The sequence below is a fragment of the Penaeus chinensis genome, chromosome 3 (genome assembly GCF_019202785.1).
Source record: "Penaeus chinensis breed Huanghai No. 1 chromosome 3, ASM1920278v2, whole genome shotgun sequence".
Classification (NCBI taxonomy): Eukaryota; Metazoa; Arthropoda; class Malacostraca; order Decapoda; family Penaeidae; genus Penaeus; species Penaeus chinensis.
This window is the reverse complement of record NC_061821.1, coordinates 24,652,127-24,664,450: the sequence shown is the minus strand read 5'-3', so window position 1 is coordinate 24,664,450 and position 12,324 is coordinate 24,652,127. Positions and strand designations below refer to the sequence as shown.

The window sequence follows — 12,324 nt, the reverse complement described above, 5'->3', positions numbered from 1 at the left end:
GAAGAAGTCGATATGAAATTATTCCCTACCAGCACAGTACGGTGAGTCGTTAAAGCATTCCCAAGAGACACAATGAGCTCTGAAAGCGGCGGCTATTGTTCCGGAACATTTTGCCATACGTGTAAACGAAAGGCTGACATACTATCATCCATCCATACATGCATATATAGATAAGCCTACGTGTGTGTGTATATATATACTTGCATACAATAAACTAATTCATATATCTATAAATATATATGTGTGTGTCTGTGTGTGTGGATGTGTGTGTATATCCCATATATGTGTATGCAAACACACATACATACACACATATATGTATATATAATCTACACATGTATATTTATTTATATATGCATATATGAATGTGAAATATATATATATATATATATATATATATATATTTATATGTTCGTGTATATATATATACATATATATGTACTTGTATATCTATTTATATGTATGAATATGAATATATATGTGTGTGTGTGTATATGTATGTATATACAAATATACATATATATACATGTGTGTATATATATATCTATACACATATGTATAATATGAACATGTATATTGATATGTATATTTAGTTGTGCATATATTATATATACACATGTATGCGTGTGTGTGTGTTTATATGCATATATATACATATATATTTATATATGTGTATATATATATATGTGCATATATATGTGTGTGTGTGTTTTAAATAGATGTGTGTATATGTGTACATATATGTGTGTGTTTGTTTGTGTGTGTGTGTCTGTGTATGTCTATATATATATATATATATATGTCCATATGTTACATATATATGTACTCTACATAGATATACATATATGTGTATGTGTGAATATGTATATATACTCACATATATATCTATATGTCTATATGTTACATATATATACATATATGTATTTAAGCATATGTGTGTGTGTATGTATGTATATATACATATATGTCTTTAAGCATGTATGTATGCGTGAGTGTGTGTGTGTGTGTGACTGCTGCGATGATCCCATTCTTTAAGCACGTGGCTCCGAATTTAAATTACTCCTGCGGTAATTGTAAATTGCCCGCGCTCCGATTGCTGCCTCGAGCCCGACCTAACGGCGGGAGACCGAAATATCACCTTGAGATATATATATATGGCAGGCGTCGTTGGGGAAGTCGCAGCCGCGGCACAAATGGTATGAAGGTGAACTGCGGTTGATTTGGAAGGGTATCCAGTCAGTCACGGGTGGTACTGCTTATTGTCCTCTCTATTATGAGATGAGAGAGGCCTAAGTCCTGCAATAAATGGAATGTTGTTAAATGATGATAAATATATAAACATATATGTGTGCATATATATGTGTGTGTGTGTGTGTGTGTGTGTGTGTGTGTATATGTGTGTGTGTGTGTATGTATATGTGTGCGTTTCTGTGTTAATATATATGTATTTGTATATATACGTGTGTGTGTGTATATATATATATATATATATATATATATATATATATATATACCTGTGTGTAAATATACGCATAAATACATTGAATATATCACATATACATGTGAACACACACACATAGATATATGAGTTATTTTAACTTTTGTAACCGATTGGAAAATGTGGTAAGAACATCACAAACTTCAGTGTTTAAGATTATCTGTTCACTGTTCCTAGTAATAATAAATTCTATATTCCACCAAGCGAGGTTCATATTACCCGTATGGTTCGAAATCCAACGGAAAATACATTAAAAGCAAACTAGGACTTTCTTTCTTCTCTATCTCTCTCTCTCTCTCACTCTCTCTCTCTCTCTCTCTCTCTCTCTCTCTCTCTCTCTCTCTATCAATCTATCTTTCTATCTATCTATCTCTCTCTCTCCCTTTCTTGATTTTATTTCCGAGATGGGGATAGACTTGCAAGGCTGGTGTTGATTGACTGCATGCAACCGATCCGAAAGGCACAAAAGTATATTAGGTAATCATCAGCAATGTATCATCTATCAATTGTCTGCCTTAATTTGTCACGCGGATATTTGTCATCACTATTAAACTGTTATTATTATAATTATCATTATTGTTGTTATTATATCACTGCCTGGATATAATACTGAAAATGAGTGTGTTTTATTACACTTTACAAGAGGGAAATCTTGTACGAAATCAGTATATCAAATTTCACTCAGCAATCATGATACAATGTATATAGATAACATTCAAGGTTATTACCTCTGTTACATATAACTTTCAACTCCTTTACAATAAATCTATGTAGATTTATGATGTGTTTAACTATTTGTACAGTGAAAAGCAAAACAAATCAACTCCAGAATACTTACCTTGCGAAAATATTTGTATATTTCTACATTTTTCTTTCTTTTTTTCTTGCGAATCATGCATAATACTCACTATTTGATCTTTGAGTTCCCACCCCAAAACAAATGGCATTATATGATAAAAGTACTTGAGCTCACATCCTGTAATACTGCAGTGTAATACTGTATTTTCCATTCTTAATCAGCTGAAATTGCGTTATAGCATATGGTTTGGGAAATGAGTTTTGGTCTATCATATTACGGAAAATTGATGTGTTGATGTGAAATTCTTCATAGGCCAATATGGTTATAAAACTAAGCTTGATGATAATCTGTATTAATTTATACTGCATTATTGTAAACTTAAATATTAATTCCTGTCATGAAGTTAATGATATAACATCTTTATTATACATACAGTCATGAGGAATGTTATAGTGACAAAAATACATTGCTACATGTCAAAATGTGAAATTCAAATATTTTCAAATGTTGACAGAAATACGATTCATATATATATATATGTGTGTGTGTGTGTGTACGTTGACACACACATATGTGCGTGTGTGTTTGTGTTTCGGATGATATCCCACGTATCATCAAATTCTTGCTTAGTCTTATAATTGTACCGTGACTGCAAATAGCATATCGGGAAATAAAAAGTAGAGATGTTAATTAATCATACACACGCAATTTACACACACATAAATATGTATTTATACACATATACATATATATATATGTGCATATATATATGTGTATATATATAGCTAAGATGTTTCAGTAGGCTTTTTTTAGTTTCCCGACTAAAATTCCCCACCACATCAAGATTCAGCACTGAAATGACTAAAGTGATATATTTATGCGTAAATGTCTAATACATACATATATGTGTGTATATATAGAGAGAGGGTGAGATGCAGACAGGTGACCCTTTCGTTATTTTTCCTGAACTGTACATCCTTCATCCCTTTCATGCTACGCCTTCGGGCACCGGGCTGTAAACACCCGGATGTGGGGAAAGGACGAGGCCCCGCCCATGTGATCACCCTGGACGGCGGTCATGGAGGCTTCGGCTATAAAAGGGACAACTGCGGTCATTTTAGTCAGACAGCTCCTCGTCGGTGGGTCAACATGAACGCTCTGGTAAGTGCAGTGCTGATACACCTAAGCTTAGACAAATATCTCTGTAGAACAAATCCTATGAAGAATTACACGAATTCTAATTTATGTATTTTTCAGACTGTGATTTCCGTGGCAGCCCTCGTGGCTAGCGGCAGCGCCTCCTTGCTTGCGTACAACGGCGTATATGGAGGCCATCACAGCCTTCTTGGCGCCCATCCTTATGCAGGTTATTCTGGTCTGAATCCTTATTCATACGCAGGTGTCCACCCTTACTCATACGCAGGTGTCCACCCTTACTCATACGCAGGTGTCCACCCTTACTCATACGCAGGTGTCCTTCCTGCAGCTGCTCCTCTCAAACTCAAAACACCTGTGGTCAACTCCGTGGCTCCTTCTCCTGTCTCTTACAACGTAGCTCCCTTCGCACCTGTCCAGTCTCAGTACCACGCTCAGGATGAGCTCGGTCAGTACTCCTTCGGTTACGCCGGCGGTCCTTCTTCACGCGCTGAGTCTCGCGACGCCTTCGGTGTTGTTCGTGGTTCATACAACTACGTGGACTCTGAGGGAAAGGTTCAGACTCAGCATTACGTGGCTGACGCCCTGGGATTCCGTGTGTCCGGCACCAACCTGCCAGTGGCTCCCGATGCCCCTGTAGCTGCCCCTTTGGCCGCCCTTCCCGGTCCACTTCCCGAACCCGTCCAGGACACTCCTGAGGTAGCCGCCGCTAAGGCAGCCCATCAGCAAGCCTACGACGAAGCTGCAGCCGCCGCTGCTGCTGCCCCCGATACCCGCAAGAAGCGCTCCGTCCTTGCGGCTCCCGGCCTCGGCGTCTACTCTCCTCTCCGTTTCTCCTACGGCTTCTCCACCCCCCTCCACTACGCCCGCCCAGCAGCCTATGCTTCTCCTCTTCACTACACTGCCGCCCATCCCGCCCTCAACACCTACAACGCTGCCCACATCCCCACCACATACGCCGCCGCCGCGGGACCCGCTCTCCGTGACGCCGAGCTCCTCCGTGTGGTCCACAACCCCGGCCACGCCACCTCCTACCGCGTGCTCAACTGAGTGGCGGGAATCCAGTCATTCACGTGATGTGTGTAGAGCGTCGGCCTTGGCCTTTTCTGCATATCATGAAGAGGTTTGGGCTGAACGTTGACACACCTCATTATTTGTACAAAGAGCGTCTATAAAAAAAATCACATTGTGTTTCTCAAATAAACTAATGAGTTTACAAAGCCAATAAAAGCTTTATAATTGTCCTAAAAGTATTATGCCTTTCTAGGCAGCATGTATGCGCATATTTGTGTGTGTGTGATCTATGTGCATATATATACAACGCACCTATTCACACACGCACACATACATATATACACACATATGCACACTACACGTTCATGTATGCACCTCACATATTTTTTTGAGATTCTAAATGGTATGGTATCAGATGTCCATCTCTAGGAGGATGTACTTCCTATTCATCAAACAGACCCAAGAAAGGATACTAAATTACAAAAACATTAATTCTTCCATTCAGTCTTGAACAACCACGGTAGCACATGATAAGTATTATCAAATGCCGTAAACACTTACGAATTACAAATTCAAAATATATAAATATGTAGCTCCATTTCCAAATGTCTTAGGCTATCGTAAATAGATGAATATATAAAGAAAGAAACGATGTTAAACAAGAGCTTTTACAGTTTTTAAAAATAATGCCCATCTTTTGGGGTATATATTACTGACACAACATGGACAATGTACTGATTCACAATAAGAAATTCTAGGTACAGAACAGAGCCAATAAATTTTAAATAATGAAGATCGGATTATGACTCCATTCCGCGGATATTATTAATATCATCATTATTATATTTTTTATCATTATTATCATGAACAGAAATGCATGAGGAGCTAATTGGAAATTTAGGATTTCTCACTGCAAGTCAACATATGCCCAACGTTGTGCTGTTAAGGCTATAAATAACCTTTGATTTGCCCTAATATTTTCGAAATTGATTGACTATAGGCTCTTTTACCCTTAATTGATATACCATATTATATAAACTGCATCGCTGCATTGGGCACAATACTTTAATTTAGCTTTGAATAAGGATTGTTCTCTTTATTAGTAATGCATTCTCAAAATGCTCTGTATCCTTATAATAGTATTGCCACTGCTGGTATTGGTATTTATATTCATATTTTTTATTACTATAGTTACTATAGTATGATCATCGTTAATCTCTTTATTATCATTATCATTATCATTGTTACCATAAGTAGTAGTAGTAACAGTATTATATCATTATAAATGTTATCATCATTATCATTATCATTATTATCATCATAATCATCATTATTATCCTTATTATTATCATTATTACTATTATTTTTCTTATTAACATTTATTATTACTAACTTCATGATTTTCTTCATTATTAACATTATCATTATCATTATCCTAATAGCAATGCCAATTATTTGCATTATCATCATTCTTATCATTATTCTTATATATTTGTCTGGAATACCGCCTTAGAATCTCAAGTTTAGTACTGGTGAAAAGCAACTTTCCTATCATGTACTAATTTTTAACTCTGACGACGGCAGCTGAATTGTACAATATCATTTATTTTTATATTTGTATTTATGAATATAAGATGATCAGACAGATGTGCGAAAACGTCGACATTTGTGTACACACACACACACACACACACACACACACACACACACACACATACACAAACGCAAATATATATACGTGTGTGAGCTTAACGCTTACATATAGCTGTTGCCCTAACTCCATCCCGGACCTACAGAACTGTATCAGGAGGAGGGATCAGGATGTGAAAGAAAGGGAAAGCCACGCCCTCGACGACACTACCCACCGATAATGACCAAGATGTTAACCCACGTATTCAAGGGGCGATTAAAGTCAATGCCCCAAGACAGCGCCTAGATGACGGGGCAGCATGAACGCTCTGGTGAGTCTGGGAAAACTAGATTTCGTTGAAGTCGAATGATTTAAACTTGTCTAGTTTTGTTATTCATTAACTATTATGTACTCTAATTGAAGTGGTCCTTTTCAGACGGCAATTTCCGTTGGTGGCTTTCGTGGCTAGCGGCAGCGTACAACAATGCATGTGCTGGCTACCACGGTCTTCTTGGCGCTTATATTTATGCAGGTCATTCTGGTCTACGCCCTTACTCATACGCAGATGTCCTTCCTGCAGCTGATCCTTTCACCCTCATGACCGTGGTTTCTGCACCTGGCTCATACATCGTAGCTGCCGCACCTAAGGAGGATAAATTGTAACAATAATGACAATAATGATAATGATAATAGTAATAACAATAATAAAATGTAAATTATAATAATAATGATGTTAATGATGTTAATGTTAATGATAATAATGGTTTTGATAAAATAGCAATAGGAATGATAATGATAGTTGTAATAAAAAGGGTAATGATAATGACAATATTAATGATACAAATAAAAGTCATGACGATGATAATAATGATTATAACAAAATAATAACAGAATGATAATAACGATAGCACTAAATATAATAACGATAAGCGGAGATGAAATCGCTACAATTAATCTATAAGAATCCTAATTCAACTCTATCTTTATCATTATTATTGTTGTCGTTACTGGTGTTATTCTCCAAGGTAAGTACAATGAAGCAGTCAGATGATCAGTTTATGTACATTTAACTAAACGATGATCCGCGGGGGGAGGGGGGGGGTTAAGAAGGAATAAAGGAGGGGAAGGGAATAAAAGGAAAGGGGAGAAGGGAGGGGAAGAAAGGTCAAAGAGGAAAGGGGGAAGGGGAAGGGGTCTAAAGGGAAATGGAGAAGGCGAAAGGAAGGAGAAACGGAGAAGAGAAGAGAAGAGGTGGATGGGCAAGGGATAAGAGATGGGGGCTCAGAGAGGGACAAGGGGGATGGGAAAGGAAGGGAAGGGATAAAGGGAGAGAAGGAAGTGGGGAAGAGAGAAAAAAAAACAGAGGAAAGGGGGAAGAGAGAAAAAAAACAGAGGAAAGGGGGAAGAAGCCGAAACAGAGCTTAAAATGGAGAAGTGAATTTAAAACAAGATTTGGGAGCGAGACGAAGGCGTGGCAGAGCTGGGAAGAGAATGGGAGAAGGAGAGGGAAAAGAGAAGTGAGAGAGGAGGCGATAGGCTGAAGGAGGAGAATGAAAGGAAGGGAGATTACTCTTGATTTTTTTTTAGTTCCCTTGGAATGATAACAGGAATAGAGATGATGATAATAGTAATAATGATTATAATAACAACAATGGTAGTGATAATAATAATAATAACAATAATAATAATAATAATCATGATGATGATGATGATGGTGATGATAGCAGCAGTAGTAGTAAAATAGTGTTCGTAATAGTAAAATTAATGATAATCCTATTATGATTATAACAGTAAAAATAAAGATAATAATGATATTAATAATAATAACAATAATGGAAGTAATAATAATAGCGATAGTTTTAATAATCATAGTAGTAATACTAGTTCAGATAATAATAATGATTACATTAATAATAAAAGTAATAATAATTATAATGATAATGATTATAACAATAATATTAATATCAATAATAATAACGACAATTATGATGACAATTATAACAATAATAACTTCAATAATAATGATAGCTATAATAATGATAAATAAAATAATAATAATAGTAACAGTAATAATAATAATAATAATAATAATAATAATAATAATAACAATGATGATAATGATAATATTAATAATAGAATAATGACAATAATAACGATCATAATAATACTGAAAATTATAAAAAAAAAAATTATAATGATAATAACAATAACAATGATAACCTGAATTAGAAATTCCGCAGAGTGCATCTAGTTTATCAAGGCTACTTGAAAGCATAAGTGTGTATCTGGTAAAAGTGTTCACAAGCCTGATGAAGAAGTGGTAAAGAAACAAATAAATACGATTATTTTCAACCGTCATCTAGAGGCTCATATAGGTGTTCCAGGCCTACAAAGGACAAATGAAAGCCTACGCCACAGGTCGTTGCCTCGAGGCAGCTCTTCCATATTCTTGAGTATCTATAGCATTGAAGGTTGTAAAGCATCACGTGACGTTATGAATGAAGAAAAATGCAGTAATCCACGAGTACGTTGAATGTTTTTATTGTTATCATTAGTTGTGTGATGACTATAAAACATTGTGATGCATTATTATAACAGAGCATAACTATATTGCCATTTCTGCTGAGAGGTTTATTTCCGTAATATTTCTGGTCTTTCAAACATTTAACGCGGTATCTTCCATGATATAGATAACATGATGTAAATTTAAATACACTGCTCACCGTATGTACTCGGCTCCTCTTGGCTTACCCCGGAACTAGGCAATCACCGCCATACAAACGGAGCGGCAACGGCGGGCCTATTGAACCACGCCCTCCGCGCCAGTGTTAAGCTGAGGGTCAAGGCGACTTCCCGGAGTATATAAGGGGCTGCCTCCGCCATACCCGGCAGACAGCTCCTCGACGGTGGGTCAACATGAACGCTCTGGTGAGTACTGCAACTGAGGTTTTAGTATTTACGTGATTATATATATATATGCATATACACACACACAATATATATATATATATATATATATATATATATATATATGTACTGTGTGTATATATATTTATATACTTATAAATATGTATATATATATTGCTTGGTTGATCTCTGGTGACAAATGCCTCTTTTCAGACTGTGATTTCCGTGGCGGCCCTCGTGGCTAGCGGCAGTGCTGCTGTGATTCCCTATAACGGCGTATATGGAGGCTACCATGGCCTTCTTGGCGCCTATCCTTATGCAGGCTATTCTGGTCTGCATCCTTATTCATACGCAGGTGTCCACCCTTACTCATACGCAGGTGTCCTTCCTGCAGCTGCTCCTCTCACCCTCAAAACACCTGTGGTTAAGGCCGTGGCTCCTACACCTGTCACATACAACGTCGCTGCCGCACCTGTTGCTTACAACGTAGCTCCCTTCGCACCTGTAGCACCTGTCCAGTCTCAGTACCACGCTCAGGACGAGATCGGTCAGTACTCCTTCGGTTACGCCGGCGGTCCTTCTTCCCGAGCTGAGACCCGCGACGCCTTCGGTGTTGTCCGTGGCTCTTACAACTACGTGGACTCTGAGGGCAAGATTCAGACTCAGCAGTACGTGGCTGATGCCCTCGGCTTCCGTGTGTCCGGCACCAACCTTCCCGTAGCTCCCGACGCCCCTCTGGCCGCCCGTCCAGGACACTCCTGAGGTTGCCGCCGCTAAGGTCGCCCACCAGCAGGCCTACGACGAAGCCGCCGCCGCCGCCGCTGCCGCCCCCGACACCCAGTAGAATTTCTAAATGGAGAAAACACAGTGATATGTTCTACAGTACATGGTGTGTAGAGCACTCGAGACCAAGTTCGTCGACCACCAAGACCTTGCTTGGGATCTTGTGTTGACCACCATAGCTTGTACATATGTAAGGAGCGCATTCCTTTCCATGAAATGAAGAGCTTTTTGAAAGTCAAAAAAATAAATATTTTAACTTTATATGGGAGTTTTCAATTTTTTGAACCATACTGAGAGTAGGCAATGACAATTTTGATAACATATAAACAAGGAAAAATCGTGTAGTCTGAAAAAAGGGTCTGATATCTACAAAACGTCGGTGGACATAACATCATGTGAATATATAATGAAAATGTTTAAATTTCTTTTGTACAACTTAAGAAAAATCTAAATATCTTGATTTCACTCAATAATTTATATATTTTACCTTCCCTCATGCCATGAATATCAGATTAAAAATGAAGTCGATTTAAATTGCATTAGGAAGATTTGAAATACTTTTTGATAGGATTTAAATTGAATGAGACCTGCTACTAGTTTAAAAGTCAATATATGAATGAACTCTAAACTGCGTAGTATCAGATATAGAATGCATTATCTAGACTTAAATAAAGATACGAAAGTTTCCATGGCATTTACAGTGACTATAAACTTTCTTTGGATCCAGTCGCTTAAATTATTATCCGATTTCCTCATTGCTGTATCACGTATTTCGTCAGGATGTCCGGGACACATTTCTGAAAGGGCTATAAGGGTATTAATTGCGATCATTACATTAAATATCCTAATTAAAGATTTGATTTTAATTAGCAGTTTATTGGCGCCCGGTCGTGAGCTCATCATAACTTTACAAAGGAACCTAAAGTATGTGGACTGTAAATAAAACCGCATTTTCTGTATTAATGAGAGGATACCCAACTCCTCATATAGTTATTTAAGACTGATGATATGAATTGTTTTCTTGCTAGTGATATATTGCCATTCATTATTCATATCACATTATGTAGGACCTAACTAAGGTAAGTGTTGGAGTGAGTCTTAAAAGTTTGAAATGCCTTATATAGGCCCTATTATTTTCCAACTGTGCTTTTTAGTCATATGACACGCAAGTAGCAGAAGATAGAAAAGATTTTAAGTGCGAGCAAAATATGAGAAATCAAAAGAAAGCCCTATCTCTTAAGCTAAGGAAAATAAGTAAGGAGAAACTAATAAGAGTCTTCATGGGAAACCGTTAGAAAAGCTTGTCCGTAACTTTTGTTTCATTTTGTTCCTTAATTTTGCCAACTTAAAACTCTGTGAATCATTCAGGAGTGTCCTATACGGGTTCGGGGACGGGGCCGAGGAGGGCGGCCAAAGGGGCGTCGGAAGTCACGGGAATGTTGATGCCGAACACATGGAAGCCATGAACGTCAGCCACGTAGTGCTGAGTCTAAACCTTTCCCATGTAGTTGTACGAACCACGGACAACACCGAAGGCGTCGCGAGACTCAGCGCGTGAAGAAGGACCGCCGGCGTAACCGAAGGAGTACTGACCGAGCTCATCCTGAGCGTGGTACTGAGACTGGACAGGTGCTACAGGTGCGAAGGGAGCGGCGTTGTAAGAGACAGGAGCGGAGCCACAGTCTTGATTACAGGTGTTTTGAGGGTGACAGCAGCTGCAGGAAGGACACCTGCGTATGCAAGTGTGCAGACCAGAATAACTTGCGTAAGGATAGGCGCCAAGAAGGACTGTGATGCAAGCAAAGAGGCGCTGCCGCTAACCACGAGGGCTGCCATGGAAATCACAGTCTGAAATTCACCACTTCGATTAGATTTTTAAATGAATAATTGTGCTTTGCATTTCAGCTTGTACTTCCATGATAGCCTGCAACAGGCTTTTGATTGGATATACAAGCATCGTTATAATTTAATGATGATAGATCATTATCACAATCATCATTGTACATAACGTTGATACCATTGCTCTCATCTTGTTCTTGATTTTGTTGTTGCCTTATTATTTCTATTACTACCATTGTTATATTTATCATCGTTATTTTATTAATGTTATTCTTATTATCATCATGATCATTATGATAATTATCATTGTTGCTGCAAGTAGTGGTATTATTACTATTCCCAATGTGTATCATTAGTAGTAATAATGCCAGTATTAGTATAACTATCAGGAGTATCGTCATTATCATCATTAGTTAGTAGTAACAGTAGTATTATTCTCATCACTATAACTATTTTTTACCTTTCTTAGTAGTAGAAGTATCATTATCATCAATATTATCAGTACTTTCCATTATCATCAATATCATCATTATTATATCATTGTTATTATTATTGCGTTCGTTATTATTTCATTACTGTTTTCATAATCATTATTATCATTATCATTATTGATAATATTGTTATTATCATTAACAATATTTTTATTATTATTTATATTATTATTTATATCATTATTATGATTACTATAATTCTTATAAT

General features: G+C 37.3%; 1 protein-coding gene across 1 annotated transcript; it reads left to right on the top strand.

The window, feature by feature from the left end:
• The first annotated feature begins 3,287 nt into the window (after positions 1-3,287).
• LOC125040939 lies at positions 3,288-10,047 on the top strand. The gene is given in 8 exon segments (XM_047635738.1): positions 3,288-3,458; positions 3,555-4,490; positions 4,720-4,726; positions 6,533-6,755; positions 8,392-8,620; positions 8,989-9,024; positions 9,217-9,743; positions 9,745-10,047. Coding segments are annotated over 8 exon segments (2,232 nt in total). The 3' UTR covers positions 9,848-10,047.
• Positions 10,048-12,324: the final 2,277 nt, after the last annotated feature.